Genomic DNA, 18,828 nt, shown 5'->3' on the forward strand with positions numbered 1-18,828 from the left:
TTCCAGCTATTCAAGAGGCTGAGGCAGGAGAATCCCTTGAACCCAGGAGTCAGGTTGCAGTGAGCCGAGATCACGCCACTGCACTCCAGCCTGGGCGACAGAGTGAGACTCTGTCTCAAAAAAAAAAAAAAGTCATCGTCTTTTTTTTTATTATTTTTTTTCTTTTGAGACGGGAGTCTGGCTCTGTGGCCTAGGCTGGAGTGCAGTGGCCCGATCTCGGCTCACTGCAAGCTCCGCCTTCCGGGTTCACGCCATTGTTCTGCCTCAGCTTCCCGAGTAGCTGGGACTACAGGTGCCCGCCAGCACGCCCGGCTAATTTTTTGTATTTTTTAGTAGAGACGGGGTTTTGGTCCTGATCTCCTGACCTCATGATCCGCCCGCCTCGGCCTCCCAAAGTGCTGGGATTACAGGCGTGAGCCACCGCGCTCAGCCGAGTCATCGTCTTTTTAAGGCACTGCCTTTGCCTTGGCGAGATGGTTCTCTTCTGTCATCTCCCTTCTAGAAATGGAACTGGGACACAGCATCCCAGCTTATCACATTCTGACTTGGGGAACCAGGGAAAATGGTTGTGTCTTTCAGAGTTCCTTTGAAATTCGGGAGTGATTTGATTTGCTTGGGAGTGGGGTGTGGCTTGGACTGAGCCGCTGTGCTGTCCTGGCGGCTACTGCTTAGTGAAACTCAGGACAGTGGCCCTGGAGAAGCTGGTTAGGCCCCTCCCCTCGGCCCCCTCAGAGCGTTCAGGGTCCTGTCCTAAGAACACAGGGTTGCTGGAGACAGAGTCTCGCTCCATTGCCCAGACTGGAGTTCAGGGGCATGATCATAGCTCACTGCAGCCTCCACCTCCTGGCTTCACAGTCCTCCCACCTTGGCCTCCCACCTTGGCCTCCCAACGTGCTGGGATATTTAGGGTTTCTTTTTTTTTTTTTTTTTTTTTGAGACGGAGTCTCGCTCTGTCGCCCAGACTGGAGTGCAGTGGCCGGATCTCGGCTCACTGCAAGCTCCGCCTCCCGGGTTTACGCCATTCTCCTGCCTCAGTCTCCCGAGTAGCTGGGACTACAGGCGCCCGCCACCTCACCCGGCTAGTTTTTTGTATTTTTTAGTAGAGACGGGGTTTCACCGTGTTAGCCAGGATGGTCTTGATCTCCTGACCTCGTGATCCGCCCGTCTCAGCCTCCCAAAGTGCTGGGATTACAGGCTTGAGCCACCGCGCCCAGCCTATTTAGAGTTTCTTACATTAGTCACGGGAGGTCTCGTTGAATCTTTACTCTCAACACTGTTTATTGTGGACCTTTTCCTTTTTTTTTTTTTTTTTTTTTTTTTTTTTGAGAGTCTTGCCCTGTCGCCCAGGCTGGAGTGCAGTGACACAATCTCGGTTCACTGTAACCTCCGCCTCCTGGTTCAAGTGATTCTCCTGCCTCAAACTCCCGAGTAGCTGGGATTACAGGCGTGCACCACACCCAGCTAATTTTCGTATTTTTAGTAGAGACGAGGTTTCACCATGTTGGCCAGGATGGTCTCGAAACTCCTGACCTCAGGTGATCCACCCGTGTAAACCTCCCAAAGTGCTGGGATTACAGGCATGAGCCACTGTGCGTGCCCGGCCACCAGTGGATTCTTTTTTTTTTTAGGCGGAGTCTTGCCCTCTAGCCCAGGCTGGAGTGTAATTGCAATGGTGCCATCTCAGCTCACGGCAACCTCCGCCTTCCAGGTTTAGGCGATTCTCCTGCCTTAGCCTCCCGAGTAGCTGGGATTACAGGCGCCCACCACCACGGCCGGCTAATTTTTTGTATCTTTAGTAGAGATAGGGTTTCACCATCTTGGCCAGGCTGGTATTGGACTCCTGGCCTCGTGATCCACCCGCCTCAGCCTCCCAAAGTGCTGGGATTACAGGTATCAGCCACCGCGCCCAGGCAAGTGGATTCTTTGAAAGCAGATCCAAAGTTTTGAATCTTACATGCTCTGAGTACATTTGTTTAAATTCAGAGAAATATCACAGCATCATAACACCTGAACGTTCTTACAAGCATCCAGTCAGGTGTTCCCAGCAGCTTCATAATCATCTCGCAGTTGATTTATTCACATCAGGGGCCAGTCAAGGTTCACAGACATTGGGAATGAGTGATCCTTTCTGAACTCACTTTTAAATTCTCCGATGACAAACCTCAAGCCTGAAACCCAGGGCTTAAGACCAGGCGTTGAAGATAAAATGTTTCAAAGACACAGCTTAAAGCCGAGTGTTAGCTAAAATGTAACAAAGTCACACTAATGATGGGGTTGGGGGGCGGCTGTGAGGACCGGCTCCCAGGTGGCACCATGAGACGGGGACGCTCCAGGATGCCGTGGGAGCTCCGGAAGGGCCCTGGACGGTTCTGCCTCAGTAGCCAGCCCCAGGATGGTGTGCTGTTATCACTTGTCAAAATAGGGAAATTCCTGTTCCTCCTGGTGATGTTGGCTGGGAGCCATGAGTGAAGGATCACAGCTCCTAGTACAGAAGAACCATGTGTTCCTTTCTCTCTGGGCCTTGGGGCGGGGAGGGTCCCTCTCCCTCCTGTATCCTGAAGGGGAACCTGCAAGGGAATCTGTTGTGTCAGGACCCCCACCCTCAGGGCCACTGTCTGTCCCCTCAGGAATGGGCACCACAGACCATGTCATCGTCCTGGCGTCCACGAACCGAGCTGACATTTTGGACGGTGCTCTGATGAGGCCAGGCCGACTGGACCGGCACGTCTTCATTGATCTGCCCACACTGCAGGTCAGAGCCAGGACCCCAGCCTCTCCCACTCCACCTGGGCCGCCCTCACTCGTCCTGGGTGGTCTGGCCTCTCCTCTAAGACACTTGTTGGTGTGAAGCCTGTCGCTGCCCCGCAGGTGCTGGCACTGTCCAGCGCGGCCCCCACGTGGGCCGCACGCCCCCAGCAGACCTGCCCACCTGCTGCACTCACTGCTCAGGGCTTTGCAGTTCTTTTCACCCGCTATTAGTTTTCCTTTTATCCTGGGTATCAGTCTGGTTTTTATAGCAAATCCTTTGAAACAAAATCCAGGAGGAAAAATGGTGGGAAACTTTATTCTTGTGCGGCATCATTTCCTTCCATCCAGAGCGTGGGTTCTGGAGACGTAGACTGTGCAGCTGCCCTGAAATTGGGCTGGGAGTAGAAGCTCTGAGACCTCTTGCCTGATTCCCTCCTCTGTCACAGGGCTCTGGTTAGACATTACACCTCCTGGCCAAAGGGCCGTGGTTGCCGCCCTGAGGGAGCAGGAGTTCAGCTCATGGAGGGGAGGGTTTGGAGAGAGGGCCTCGGGGTTTGCTGGTAGGTTCATGGTGTGTCAGTGCAGCCTGGGGAGCAGGGCTGGGCTCACAGAGGCAGCTGCCCTGATGCCTCAGCCGGTGCTCGGCCTCTGTTGAGGTGGAGAGTGAAGGGCAGAGCGGAAGCCCTTCCTGCGGCTGCTTCTCCAGGGGAGGGCGGCTCGTTTTTCTTTTTGATTTTTTCTTTTAATTTTTAGAGAAAGGGTGTCGCGCTGTCACCCGGGCTGGAGTGCAGTGCTGCGATCACCACTCACTGCAGCTTCGACCTTCAGAGCTCAAGCTGAGGAGCTGGGACTGCGACGGGCGGGCACCACTGTGGCGGCTAATTTTTAACGGGGTCTCACTGTGTTGCCAAGTCTGGTGTCAAACCCCTGGCCTCAAGTGATCCCCACCTTGGCTTCCAAGAACGTTTTTTTTTTTTTTTTTTTTTTTTTTAGACAGAGTCTTACTCTGTCCCCCAGGCTGGGGTGCAGCGGCGCAGTCTCGGCTCACTGCCACCTCTGTCTCCTAGCTTTAAGTGATTCTCCAGCCTCAGCCTCCCGAGTAGCTGGGATTACAGGCGTGCACCACCACACCTGGCTAATTTTGTATTTTAGTAGGGACAGGATTTCACCACGTTGGCCAGGCTGCCTGCTTCAGCCTCCTAATGTGCTAGGATTACAGGTGTGAGCCACCGGACCCGGCCATCCAAGAGCGTTCTGTTCATGTTTAAAATGCTGCTCACGGCCAGGCGTGGTGGTTCACGCCTGTAATCCCAGCACATTGGGAGGCCGAGGCAGGTGGATCACTTGAAGCCAGGAGTTCCAGACCAGCCTGGGCAAGTTTGCAAAACCCTGTCTCTACTAAAAATACAAAACTCAGTCAGGCGTGATGGCGCACCTGTAATCCCAGCTCCTTGGGAAGCTGAGGCTTGTACTCAGGGCAGGCGCGTCGGGGACCCCCCTCTCCCGCCACAGACAAACATGCAGCGCCTGCGGCAGTAACTGGGCGTGAACGCAACGGTCTGTCGTCCTCCCCGGTTCTGGCAGGAGAGGCGGGAGATTTTTGAGCAGCACCTGAAGGGCCTGAAGCTGACCCAGCCCAGCACCTTTTACTCCCAACGCCTGGCAGAGCTGACACCAGGATTCAGCGGTACGTTCTCAACCCGCAGCCTGAGCAGCGTCACATCCTGAGGGCCGGCGGTCTCACCTGTGCACACAACGTCGAGGCCTCCTGTGTAGGGTGGGCGCTGCCTTCTCTGGGGGCCCCTGCTCAGTACAGGCCTGGGTGGGAGCTAATGTGCAGGTGGGATGGCAGGAGGTCAAGACGGCACCCGCCCTCCTTCCTCTGCCCCAGGGTGGAAAAGCAGACTGTGCTTGACTCGAGATGGTGGCGGTACGTTTGCCTCCACACAGTGTGACCAGTCATCCCGGCATTTCCCGTCAGACCCGGGGTCAGACGACGCAGTGCCGGCAAAGCCGCCTCCCTCTGACCCTCACAGTCTCTGTCAAGCTGTAGAAATAGAAATCGTACATCAAGACGCTTTTTTCTGCGTGGCTCACATTTTAAAACAATGTAAACAAAACTCCCTTTTATTGAGATCAACTTCCCCTTTGATTGTTTGTTAAGATCTTTCACTAGAATTTTGTGGATACTGAGAGCCTTTAATTTCTTTGCCATCAATGCCCACGAGCTGTTAGGTGGAATGTCACAAGATGGGGTCTGGAACTGCCCTTGGGAGGAGAGAGACGGGTGTCAGGGCGGACGGAGCTTGGCGGTTCTGTGTCTCGTCTGTGAAATGGCCTCAGTGGAACATGGTCACGGTGCCTGCCACTCCCCACCTCTACTGCTGGTGCCAGCTCCCCTTGCCTCTCTCCCACACGCTCTCACCAGCACTCTTGGTTCTTGGTCTCTTTTCTCTCTTTGTTCTTCCTTTTAATTAATTATTTATTTATTTTGAGACAGAGTCCTGCTCTGTCGCCCAGACTGGAGTGCGGTGGCGTGATCTTGGCTCACTGCAGCCTCCGCCTCCTGGGTTCAACCATTTCTCCTGCCTCAACCTCCGGAGTAGCTGGGATCACAGGCGCCGACACCACACCTGGCTAATTTTTGTATTTTTAGTAGAGACGGGGTTTCACCGTGTTGGCCAGGCTGGTCTCCAACTCCTGACCTCAGGTGATCCGCCTGCCTCAGCCTCCCAAAGTGCTGGTACTACAGGCGTGAGCCACCGTGCCCGGCCATCTTTGTTCTTCCTTGAGGGCCCCTTCCTCCTCTTAAGCCCTGATAGAGAGCAGAGCCCCACCGCACCGTGCCCTGGCTGTCGTTTGTGTTGGCAGGGGCTGACATCGCCAACATCTGCAACGAGGCTGCCCTGCACGCGGCGCGGGAGGGACACACTTCGGTGCACACGCTCAACTTCGAGTACGCCGTGGAGCGCGTCCTTGCAGGTACAGGGGGCGCGCCCTGGTGAAGGCCGTTCTTAGCAGGGCTTGAACCCCAGAAATACCCAGGCAGGTATTTAGAGATGAGGTGGATGGAGCCAGATCCAGGCCTGGGTGTCCTGTGATTGAGTGGCCGGGAGCCATCACACGGGAAGGAACACACGTTGCCTTTCAGTTCTGTGTAACTCATGTCTTTATGATGCCAGGTACTTTTCCTTAAAGTATCACAGACTTAGACCTAAGAGTAGACACTCGTCCAACAGAAATATAAAAATGTCTTGCCAAAGAAAATGAAAAAAAAAATAAAAAATTCCCCGCCAAAAATAAAAATAATGAAATAAAAACTAAACATGCCTTACCGGCCTGGGTGTGGTGGGCTCAGCCTAGCCCTGGCCCTACAGGGGCTGAGCTCCAACCGCTGACTGTGGGCCGGAGGGCTGCTGCCGCCCGCGGGCATGGAGGGACAGCTGTGCCTTCAGCGCAGGAGGGGCTCTGCGGACAGGTGTGGATCTGCTGCGCGACCTCTGGCAAAACCCGTGGCTCCGACTCTCAGTAGGAACAGGAGATGAGTTTTGGGGACGGGTGGGCTGGCCGCCTCTGACTGCCGTCCTGTGGCTGCTCAGTGTGGGGTCTGCGACGTCTGTGAGGAGAGCAGGACTAAACCGGGAATCGGAGCTGCTGGAGGTTTCCGTAGCTATGATGGCAACAACCAGACGTGATCAGTCATCTCATGAAATGGAGTTCAGACCCACAGTGTCAGTCTGAGACACAGGGAACGTTTGAAAAGGGAAGTGGTTCTTGCCCCAGGTGTTTGAGGAGCACGAGCCTCCCTTGCGAGCTGTCCTTGTGAGAACCGAGTTCCCTCACCCTCAATCTGAGTGAATTCCTAGCAGACATGCCTCTGGCAGGTCCCCGGGGCTTCAGCGTGGAAAGGCGGTGGATCCCTGCAGAGGAGTGGGGCCAGCCACTGTGCCAGACACTGTGAAACACGCCTGGCTTCCCCCCACCCGCCCCGCGGGTCCAGGGAACTGGCGCTGCCTGTGTCTCACCAAAATGTATTTTTGGTAACCGTTTACTTTTATGTGGAAATTGATAAGCTTTTGATCATAGTAGCAAAGCAGGAAGGACTGAGTGGGAACTGCAGGCCACTTGAAAGAAAATACAGCCAGGGCAGGGTGTGGGGGCTCATGCCTGTAAGCCCAGCTCTCCGGGAGACCAAGGCGGGAGGATGGCCTAAGCCCAGGAGGTTGAGGCTACAGTGAGCTGTGATCACACCACTGCAGTTCAGCCTGGACAACAGAGCGAGACCCCTGACTCCAGGAGAAGAAAGGAAAATACTAACAGGACGCCATTTCCCGTGTGTGATGCAGAGTGGGTCCTCTGTGTTCATCTTTAGTGTGGACAGCCTGAGTCTTGAGAGCCCCCAGCTAAACGGGTCCAGTGCCTGGCGGCCGGTAGTCCTGTACTCAGGGGAGATGAAGGTTATCCTGCACCCTTCAAGGGGTGCATCTTTGACCCAGTGGACAGCTTAATGTCCATCCGAAGTCCAGGAGTCCCTCCAGGAAACTTGCTTACACTGGCAGACGTCCCATGGCTCCTGTCTGATTCACGTCCAGGTTATGCCTGCCTGACCATCGCTCTGGTGCTGGGGCCTGCCCTGTGTCCCCCACATGCCTGAGAAAACCCAGCCTGGGCAGCCCCTGGTTCTTCCTTGTGGAAGGTGCAAATTCAGTCCCCACCACAATAGGAAACACGTTCAAAGAGTTACTACTCACAGATCCTGGGCAGGGAGGGCGCCGGGAGTGGGGAGGGCCATCCTCCACCCCCAGATCCCATGAGGCAGAAGTGAAGGGTCCGGCAGAAAGAAGAGAGAGCGTGTGGCAACCAGCCGTACGCACAGGGAATGGGGAGTGGTCAGTGCAGTTCACGGTCAAATGCCTGAATGGTCTGATTAGAGGAAGTGCAGGGAGCACGGGGAGCCCAGGCTCCTGGGTGGGAGAGACACCCCTAAATGCCCATCTCTGGCCACTGGCATGGGTGGTTGAGCGTGGTGTCCTGGTGCCCAGGCTGCAGGCTTGGCCGTGCCATCCCTGTTGAACTGAGCTTGTCGCCCCTTCTGGTGTCGACAGCCTGCCTGCACTTGTCCGTACTAGAAACACACTCGTTTGTTTTCAGGTAAGCCTGTCTTGTACGCCTTGTGGTCTCGTGCCTTTGTACACAGTCCTGTAGCCGGCTCTGGTTGGAGTACTTCATCGGCCACAGCCAGTGTGTCTTAGGACTTAAAGCCTTGCAGTAAAGTGGTGGTGGAAGGTTCCAGTAGCACGATGTACTTGAGTGCTCAGGACCACGAGCTGATTCAAGTTGTACAAAATGGAGACTTACAGATGTGTGGAAAATGTGAGACAGGAAATGAAGCCTCACCAGTAAGCTGAACAGGGGAAAATTAATGCAAACATTTGTCCCTGGCTGGGCACTGTAGCTCATGCCTGTAATACCAGCACTTTGGGGGCTGAGGCAGGAGGATTGCTTGAGGCCAGGAGTTTGAGACCAGCCTGGGCAACACAGCAAGACCCCATCTCTTTTAAAACAAAAAAAAAGAAAGAAAAGAGTATTAGCCAGGCATGGTGGTAGAGCACACCTCTGGTCCCAGCTACTCAGGCGGTTGGGGTAGGAGGATTGCTAGAACCCGGGAGGTTGAAGCAACAGTGAGCCATGATTGCACCACTGCCCTCCAGCCTGGGCGACAGAGTGAGACTCTGTCTCTTACCAAAAAAAGCCTTGTCCCTGAGGCAAAAGGCCTCTGAAGGGATGAGTGGAAGCCATGAGGATCCAGAAAGTGATGGGGATGGGAGCTGCCCCGCCAGGTCTGAGGGGAGTGGGAGAGTAAGCAGGAGGCCCATACTCACAGGAGGCCTCTGCCCATCCTGCCAGAAAGTCAGAAGCTGCTGTTCTGTGACCCCTGCCCCGACCCTGTGGACCTCGCCCAACTCTGGGGCAGGAGGAGAGAATCCTCAGAGGGTTGCACTTGTTCCTAAAAGCAGCAGGAGCTATTTTGATACTTGCAACATTTATAAAAAAAGAAATCACGACCTCCTTCAACAGCTCTTTGACCTGAAGAGTTTTGAGTTGGGTGTCCGGAGCCATGGCTACAGAGCTGCTAGAGGCAGATGTGCAGAGAGAGCCTTGCTTTGACTACATGGGGCAGGAGCAGGGCCCAGCCAGGGAGAGCCCAGGGCCTAGCTCACACCCCGTGGCATTCTTTTTTGTTGGTTTTTTTTTTGTTTTTTTTTTTTTTTTTTGAGACGGAGTCTCACTGTGTCGCTCAAGCTGGACTGCAGTGGCGCGATCTCGGCTCACTGCAAGCTCTGCCTCCCAGGTTCACGCCATTCTCCTGCCTCAGCCTCCCAAGTAGCTGGGACTACAGGCGCCGCCACCAAGCCTGGCTAATTTTTTATATTTTTTTAGTAGAGACGGGGTTTCACCGTGTTGGCCAAGATGGTCTCGATCTCCTGACCTTGTGATCCGCCCGTCTCGGCCTCCCAAAGTTCCGAGGTTACAGGCTTGAGCCACCGCGCCCGGCCAGTTGGTTTGTGTTTTGAGCGGAGTCTCGCTGCGTCACCCAGCTGGAGTGCAGTGGCGCGATCTCGGCTCACTGTAACCTCCGCCTCCCAGATTCAAGTGATTCTCCTGCCTCAGCCTCCCGAGTAGCTGGGATTACAAGCACCTGCCACCATGCCTGGCTAATTTTTGTATTTTTAGTAGAGATGGGGTTTCATCATATTGGTCAGGCTGGTCTCAAACTCCAGACCTCAGGTGACCCGCCCGCCTCAGCCCCCCAAAGTGCTGGGATTACAGGCGTGAGCACCGCGCCCGGCTCACATCCTGGCATTCTTTCAGGGACTGCCAAAAAGAGCAAGATCCTGTCCAAGGAAGAACAGAAAGTGGTTGCATTTCACGAGTCGGGCCACGCCTTGGTGGGCTGGATGCTGGAGCACACGGAGGCTGTGATGAAGGTGGGTCCACAGGCTTTGGCCAAAGCTGACTGGGAAGTCCCGCCTGTGTCTGTAGCTGACCGGGGGGCCCCGCCTGTGTCTGTAGGTCGTGTGAGAGGAAAGCCTGCCAGTGTCATGATCCAAGGAGTAAGGTGGGAGGCGACTGTCCCAGGATGATGGGCAGAAGCTCGGGCATGGGAGGCAGGAGTGGACTGTGTCACATCGGAGCCAGGTGCTGCTACTGGGGTGACTCCTGGAAGGTCACACCATGCAGTGGGGTTTCACTGCCTGTGCGTGTTCTCAGCCTGTCCACCCCAAATGACTCCTAACATTGGAAAGAAGTGAGTTGAGCATACATTTAAAAAATGCTACTGTAGGCCGGGCGCGGTGGATCACCTGAGGTCAGGAGTTCGAGGCCAGCCTGGCCAACATGGCAAAACCGTCTCTACTTCAAACAAACAAAAAACTACTCTTGTAGGCAGCTGTGAACTCGATGGAAGTTGATTCTTACCAAATGGTGATGTTACAGCTTCTCTCAGACATGTGGCTCCACCACTGGGAGCCCGAGTGCTGTCAAGAGGAGGTCTCTATTCAGAACGCAGGCGCCGTCTTTACAGTGGAGCCCCAGGAACCGGTGCCGGTTTGAGGCTCACCGGAGACGGCAGCGGTGCTGTGTTCCTACCTCAGGGTTCGCTGCAAAAAATGCACACAGTGCAGCAGTTGCCCGCTTGGCTTGCCAGCGTGGTCTCCACTGCTGTTTCTCAGGCGTGAGCTGTAGCAAAGTTGGGTGTTAATCAGAGGAGCATCCTGCCCATCCCAGGCTCCCAGCAGGGCTGAGGCCAGCGTCTGGGGACCAGGTACATGCTGCTCCTTGGTGACGTGCATCGCGGTCATGGGACCAGAGCCGGCCCAGTGTGGGGCGAGTGGACACTGAGCTCAGGGTCCCATTTAAGGGATATTGAGAAACTGAGCAACAAACACAACGTTTTAACTCAGTATGTCAACAAATCAAAATTAACGCAGGGGCTTTGGGAGGCCGAAGCGGGCAGATCACCTAAGGTCAGGAGTTTGAGACCAGCCTGGCCAACATGGTGAAACCCCGTCTCTTCCAAAAATACAAAAAATTAGCTGGGCGTGGTGGTGCACACCTGTAATCCCAGCTACTTGAGAGGCAGAGGCAGAAGAATTTCTTGAACCCGGGAGGCAGAGTCTGCAGTGAGCCAAGACTGTGCCATTGCACTCCAGCCTGGGTGACAGAGCAAGACTATCAAAGGGAAAAAAAAGAATTTTTACTTTATTTGATAGGCAAAAGTCAGATAGTCACGATGAAAAAGTAAGTCTCCTTCCCAAGGCTCAGTGTCCTGCCAGGGAAAGGTTGTGAACTGACTGTTGTGGTTTTGGTCATTAATGCAATCATCACTGCAGCCGTTATTTAGAGCCTTTTTTTGGTTTTGAGACAGGGCCTGTCTCTCTGTCGCCCAGACCGGAGTCCAGTGGCGCAGTCACAGCTAGCTCACTGCAGCCTTGACCTTCCAGGCTCACAAGATCCTCCTACCTCAGCCTCCTGTGTAGCTGAGACTACAGGCGTACACCACCGCTGGCTCGGGCAATTTTTGTATTTTTTGTAGAGAAGGGGTCTTGGCTAGTCTCGAACTCCTGGGCTCAAGGAATCTGTCCGCCTCTAACTCCGAAAGTGCTGAGATCACAGATGGGAGCCACCGCGCCTGGCCTAGTTTTAGGTTCTAAATTCATCGTTCTCTCAGGATTCTCAGAGCACCTGGTTGTGGCCATCTTGCTGCCACAGTTCTCAGAAGCAGCAGCTGGGCCAGCAAAGGACCTGCCCCTGCCCTGTCTCCCTCCGTCTCCCACTCCGCGGTTCCATGTCGTTGGGTTAGCATGTTGCCCCGTGCCCCCTCCTTGCACACCTGATGTGGGGGTGTGGGGGAGCAGCAGAGGTGAGGGCAGTCCATGTTCCCTCAGCATCCTGGGGTTCCCATTGCTCTGAACCCTCCGTGGCAGTCGCTAGTGCCAGGGGTCAGCTCAGCGGCCGCTGGGGGTATAACTTGTCCTTCGCCTCTCAGCTGTCTTCTACAGACCTTGTCTTCTTGACTCCCTAGTCATGTATGGGAAGACACTCCCCAACAGTGTATGTACAGGCACCTGTGGTGGGAACCCTGCTGTCTGGGCTGGCCGTCTGTGGTGTTAGGGTCCTCTCTTGTAAAAGATGCTGATTTGCTTTCCTGCTTTGAGACGCTTTAATGATGGAGACCTCTTAGTCCCACACCTTCCTCCTCAAAGCCCACATCCTGCCTACTGACGTGGGCCATCTTGACCCTGTGCAGGTCTCCATAGCCCCTCGGACGAACGCCGCCCTGGGCTTTGCTCAGATGCTTCCCAGAGACCAGTACCTCTTCACCAAGGAGCAGCTGTTTGAGCGGATGTGCATGGCCCTGGGGGGCCGGGCCTCGGAAGCACTGTCCTTCAACAAGGTCACTTCCGGTGAGGAGCGGCTGCGTGGGCCCCGGAGGTTTCAGAGTGCTTTTCTGTGCATTATTCCTTCTGTTCCAGTGAATGCCGTGGGGTGAATCTGGTGTAGATGTAGTTTTGAGTTTATTAAGTGTTTTTTAAAGGATAAGTTGTGGTCATAGGAGATTTGGAGCTAAGCAAGACTTTTTAGATAATTTAACTGGACAAAAAACTTAACCTATATGCCAACTCTAAACGCATTTAATTGGTTAATTCTTGGCAATGGCTATAGGAAACGGAATGAAATGGAAGCAGTTTCACTGTTCTGAAGCTGTCACTTCACTGGGAGATCCAGAGACTGAAGGAGGGTCCCAGGGCTCCAGGTCCGTGGGTGTGCCGCGCATAGGCCTGGGCTTGTGCTTGAGAACTGCCGTGCAGTGAGCTCCTGTATGCCCCCCAGGTTCTAGATTTCCAAATAAAAGAGCATTTCTGAAAGTTTTAAGACTCTCTTAAGGAACAGTGGCGAGGTGCCAACGTCCTCACTGTCCAGCTTCACGGTGGGACTCCTCGGGAGGAAGGGGATGCGGAGGCACAGTGCTGCCTCAGGACACTGACCGGGACACCTGCTGTGCACCTGCAGTGCTGAGGATCCCTCTGTCTTGACCCCACCCTCCAGGGGCACAGGATGACCTGAGGAAGGTCACCCGCATTGCCTACTCCATGGTGAAGCAGTTTGGGATGGCACCTGGCATCGGCCCCATCTCCTTCCCTGAGGCACAGGAGGGACTCGTGGGCATCGGGCGGCGCCCCTTCAGCCAAGGCCTGCAGCAGATAATGGACCATGTGAGTCGGCTTTGGCCGCACCGCTGCACTCCGTGCTCCCCGGGAAGGGAGTCCCTGGGTCTGCCACACAAGGGCCGGCCACGGCCGCCACAGCTGAGCTCAGCTGCAGGCCCCACGTGGGCTTCTTCCTTCTGGGCTCTGCTGTAGTTCCTACCTGTGGAGTATTTTTTTCTCAGATGAGGACATAGATGCTCCTAATGAAATTATAGATGTGAATCTGGGAAGAATATCAAATAAATTCACTGAGCAATAGACGCAGGGCCCACATAGCCTTCAGACTGGGCCAGGAAAGGCCTGTGAGGCAGCTGTGGGTGGGTGGGCAGGCGGCATGTGGAGCTCTGCTCCCCCAGCAGTGGTCACGGGCAGGAGACCGCCCGCCGGCTGAGGAGTCCTGTTCCTCCTGGGAGGGGAAAGGCCATGTTCCCAGCCTGGCACTTCTTTTCTGTGCTTTGGTGCCGGAGCCAGGCGGCCAGCCTTGCCCTGACACAGTTCCCTCCATTCGCAGGAAGCAAGACTGCTGGTGGCCAAGGCCTACAGACACACCGAGAAGGTGCTGCAGGACAACCTGGACAAGCTGCAGGCGGTGAGGCCCTGGCCAGGCGAGGAGACTGCAGCATCACGCAGCACCCACACAGCATCACACAGCACCCACGCAGCACCCACACAGCATCACACAGCACCCACGCAGCATCACACAGCACCCACGCAGCATCACGCAGCACCCACGCAGCATCACACAGCACCCACGCAGCATCACACAGCACCCACGCAGCACCCACACAGCATCACACAGCACCCACGCAGCACCCACACAGCATCACACAGCACCCACACAGCATCACACACAGCACCCACGCAGCATCACACACAGCATCACACAGCACCCACGCAGCATCACACAGCACCCACACAGCACCCACACAGCATCACACAGCACCCACGCAGCATCACACACAGCACCCACGCAGCATCACACACAGCATCACACAGCACCCACGCAGCATCACACAGCACCCACGCAGCATCACACAGCACCCACGCAGCATCACACAGCACCCACACAGCACCCACACAGCATCACACAGCACCCACACAGCACCCACACAGCATCCACGCAGCACCCACGCAGCATCACACAGCACCCACACAGCACCCACGCAGCATCACACAGCACCCACGCAGCATCACACAGCACCCACACAGCATCACACAGCACCCACACAGCACCCACGCAGCATCACACAGCACCCACACAGCACCCACACAGCATCACACACAGCATCACACAGCACCCACGCAGCATCACGCAGCACCCACGCAGCATCACACAGCACCCACACAGCACCCACACAGCACCCACACAGCATCACACAGCATCACACAGCACCCACGCAGCATCACACACAGCATCACACAGCACCCACGCAGCATCACACAGCACCCACACAGCACCCACACAGCATCACACAGCACCCACACAGCACCCACACAGCACCCACACAGCATCACACAGCATCACACAGCACCCACACAGCACCCACACAGCACCCACACAGCATCACACAGCACCCACACAGCATCACACACAGCACCCACGCAGCATCACACAGCATCACACAGCATCACACAGCATCACACAGCATCCACACAGCATCACACAGCACCCACGCAGCATCACACACAGCATCACACAGCACCCACGCAGCATCACACAGCACCCACACAGCATCACACAGCACCCACACAGCACCCACGCAGCATCACACAGCACCCACACAGCATCACACAGCACCCACACAGCACCCACGCAGCATCACACAGCACCCACACAGCATCACACAGCACCCACGCAGCATCACACAGCATCCACGCAGCACCCACACAGCACCCACGCAGCACCCACACAGCATCACACAGCACCCACACAGCACCCACACAGCATCACACAGCACCCACGCAGCATCACACAGCATCCACGCAGCACCCACACAGCACCCACGCAGCACCCACACAGCACCCACACAGCATCACACAGCACCCACACAGCATCACACACAGCACCCACACAGCATCACACAGCACCCACACAGCACCCACACAGCATCACACAGCACCCACGCAGCATCACACAGCATCCACGCAGCACCCACACAGCACCCACACAGCACCCACACAGCATCACACAGCACCCACACAGCATCACACAGCACCCACACAGCATCACACACAGCACCCACGCAGCATCACACAGCACCCACACAGCATCACACACAGCACCCACGCAGCATCACACAGCACCCACACAGCACCCACACAGCACCCACACAGCATCACACAGCACCCACACAGCACCCACACAGCATCACACAGCACCCACACAGCATCACACAGCACCACGCAGCACCCACACAGCACCCACACAGCATCACACAGCATCACACAGCACCCACACAGCATCACACACAGCACCCACGCAGCATCACACAGCACCCACACAGCACCCACACAGCATCACACAGCATCACACAGCACCCACGCAGCATCACACACAGCACCCACGCAGCACCCACACAGCACCCACACAGCATCACACAGCACCCACGCAGCATCACACACAGCACCCACGCAGCATCACACAGCACCCACACAGCATCACACAGCACCCACGCAGCATCACACAGCACCCACGCAGCACCCACACAGCACCCACACAGCATCACACAGCACCCACGCAGCATCACACACAGCACCCACGCAGCATCACACAGCACCCACACAGCATCACACAGCACCCACGCAGCATCTCACAGCACCCACGCAGCACCCACACAGCACCCACGCAGCATCACACAGCACCCACGCAGCATCACACAGCACCCACGCAGCACCCACACAGCATCACACAGCACCCACACAGCATCACACAGCACCCACGCAGCATCACACAGCATCACACAGCACCCACACAGCACCCACACAGCATCACACAGCACCCACACAGCATCACACAGCACCCACGCAGCATCACACAGCACCCACGCAGCACCCACACAGCATCACGCAGCATCACACAGCACCCACACAGCATCACACAGCATCACACAGCATCACACAGCACCCACACAGCACCCACGCAGCATCACACAGCACCCACGCAGCATCACACAGCACCCACGCAGCACCCACGCAGCACCCATAGTCCCCACCCCTCTCGTGAAGTATTTCCAAGGCACACAGTACAGAGAACACTCTGGCCAATGTGAATTCCACCTCACCTGAAACTTACATGTCCCACACTTTTCGTCATGAATTCACCCAGTGTGTTCCCCCAAGGTAGAAAGAAGCTGCCACAGAGTCACCTGTGCCTGTTCCTGCCGTTAGCAGTTACCGGTGTTTTGTCAGCTTTGTTTAATCTTTTTCCAACTCTTAAACTTTTTTCTTGAATTTTTTATTTTTTATTTTTATTTTTTTTTTTTTTTATTTTTTTTTTTTGAGACGGAGTCTGGCTCTGTCGCAGGGGCTGGAGTGCAGTGGCCAGATCTCGGCTCACTGCAAGCTCCGCCTCCCGGGTTTACGCCATTCTCCTGCCTCAGCCTCCCGAGTAGCTGGGACTACAGGCGCCGCCACCTCGCCCGGCTAGTTTTTTTTTTGTATTTTTTAGTAGAGACGGGGTTTTACCGTGTTAGCCAGGATGGTCTCAATCTGCTGACCTTGTGATCCACCCGTCTCGGCCTCCCAAAGTGCTGGGATTACAGGCTTGAGCCACCGCGCCCGGCCGAAATTTTTATTAAAATAAAGTGGTTTTTTTTGTTTTTTTTTTTGTTTTTTTTTTTGTTTTTGAGACGGAGTCTTGCTCTGTCACCCAGGCTGGAGTGCAGTGGCCGGATCTCAGCTCACTGCAAGCTCCGCCTCCCGGGTTTACGCCATTCTCCTGCCTCAGCCTCCCGAGTAGCTGGGACTACAGGCGCCCGCCACCTCGCCCGGCTAGTTTTTTTGTATTTTTTAGTAGAGACGGGGTTTCACCGTGTTAGCCGGGATGGTCTCTCGATCTCCTGACCTCGTGATCCGCCCGTCTCGGCCTCCCAAAGTGCTGGGATTACAGGCTTGAGCCACCGCGCCCGGCCAAAATAAAGTTTTAATTTTAGAGAGGATTTTGATTTTCTTTGTTTTTTTTTTTGTTTTTTTTTTTTTGAGACGAAGTCTTACTCTGTCGCCCAGGCTGGAGTGCAATGGCGCCATTTTGGCTCACTGCAACCTCCGCTTCCCGGGTTCCAGCGATCCTCCTGCCTCAGCCTCCCGAGTAGCTGGGACTACAGGTGTCGCCACCATGCCTGGCTAATTTTTGTATTTTTAGTAGAGAGTCTTTCACCATATTGGCCAAGCTGGTCTTGAACTCCTGACCTCAGGTGATCTGCCTGCCTCGGCCTCCCAAAGTGTTGGGATTACAGGCGTGAGCCACAGCCCCGGGCCTACCGTAGTGTTAGATGTAGAAAAGTTGCAGGCGCAGTGCAGAGAGCTCCCTGCCCCGCTGCCTCGCTCCCCGTGGAGGCCCCCCGGGGCAGTCCTCCCACCTGAGGAGCCCCCGCCGACCCGCAGTGATGGGTGCACACGTGATGCAGATGTGCTCCGTCTCCCAGTGTCCTTTCCGCTCTGGGAGTCCACGTGGCGTTTGATCGCCCGTCTCCTGAGGCTCCTCTGGGGTGACAGTTCCTCAGACCTCCTTTGGCAGCTTCGAGGACTGGCCTCGTGTTTTGTTCCTCGTGTTACGTTCCTCAGTAGGGATTGTCTGATGTGTTTCTCACAGTGGGCAGAGCTGGAGTTAACTTTCGTGTCCCTGGGTTCTGGTAACTGCTGCTTAGAACTCAGGAGAGGCGAAGGGCTCTGTGTCCATGTTGTGAACAGATGGGTAGGCAGTGGATGGGTAGTTGTTTCTTTGGCCTCCCCTCGTGTCTTTCAGGTGAGCACCGTGTGTCACATGGGGATAGTGTTTAGGGCCCTTAGAGTGTCATCCCCAACCAGCAGCAGCAGCAGTCTCAGGGCAGGCGTGGGTAGTGCCGTCCCCGGCTGAAGCAGCACCTGCCTGTGGACATGTGCTCATCACGGTTGACAAAGCAGCTCTGCAGAACTTGGGCTCACCACAGTGGGAGCCAGAGCCGGCAGGGACAAAGCTGCAGGCGAGGCTTCTCACTGGCTGTGGAGTGGCGTGTCTGCCCTGTGTGTCAGTGGGTTGCAGAACTTAATAAAATCTCAGACCAGCCCTAGAGAGGAAATGTTTGTCTCTTGCAATAAAGCCACAAGTAAATCACCCTAGCTTTAGGGGTTACCATTTTCTTTAGAAAATCTGGAGGAGTGAGGAAAGGAGCAGGCAGTTAACAAAAAAAAAAAAAAGAGAAAGAAAATCTGGAAGAGTTCTTCCTTCACGGAAACCAGTGAAATGTGGCTGTGGCAGTGTTTTCTGTGGTCGGGCCAGGCCACCCCAGAGGCAGGGCCACCGGCACAGGACAGTCGGCATCTCGAGTGTTTTCCAAGATCCCACCTAGAGTGGCTGAAATTCCCTTCCCCAAATTGAGAGGTGCCAGCTCACACAACTTCTCCTCAGATTCCTTCTCCCGGTGTTGTGTCAATCAGGAGGGTGCAGCGTTTTACCCGTCTCCTTCCCTGTAGACACGCACATCTTGTCTGGTGAAAGAAATTGCAGTTGCCAAAAATAAGCCAAGATTTTGAAGGGAAGTAGAAAAATTAATGAGGCTGGCCACCGGAAAATCATTTATGAGGTTGAGATGGGGGTGATTCTTTGGGAGCT

General features: G+C 55.2%; 1 protein-coding gene across 14 annotated transcripts in view; it reads left to right on the plus strand.

Moving 5' to 3' along the window:
* The window catches only part of SPG7 (SPG7 matrix AAA peptidase subunit, paraplegin), a 55,912-nt gene that overhangs the window by 36,071 nt on the left and 1,013 nt on the right, over window positions 1–18,828 (plus strand). For 3 of the 14 annotated variants that reach the window (XM_077986811.1, XM_077986812.1, XM_028840887.2), the window contains 7 exons: window positions 2,628–2,752; window positions 4,333–4,435; window positions 5,620–5,730; window positions 9,622–9,737; window positions 12,059–12,215; window positions 12,859–13,025; window positions 13,531–13,608. In XM_077986811.1, the coding sequence (XP_077842937.1) occupies window positions 2,628–2,752; window positions 4,333–4,435; window positions 5,620–5,730; window positions 9,622–9,737; window positions 12,059–12,215; window positions 12,859–13,025; window positions 13,531–13,608 (857 nt within the window). Of the gene's footprint in view, window positions 1–2,591; window positions 2,753–4,332; window positions 4,436–5,619; window positions 5,731–9,621; window positions 9,738–12,058; window positions 12,216–12,474; window positions 12,566–12,858; window positions 13,142–13,452; window positions 13,670–13,744; window positions 16,345–18,828 lie in introns of those variants that run through there. The other 11 variants (XR_013412118.1, XR_013412117.1, XM_077986804.1 and 8 more) reach the window with 11 other exon arrangements.

The sequence above is a fragment of the Macaca mulatta genome, chromosome 20, assembly GCF_049350105.2.
Source record: "Macaca mulatta isolate MMU2019108-1 chromosome 20, T2T-MMU8v2.0, whole genome shotgun sequence".
In the NCBI taxonomy this organism is placed as follows: Eukaryota; Metazoa; Chordata; class Mammalia; order Primates; family Cercopithecidae; genus Macaca; species Macaca mulatta.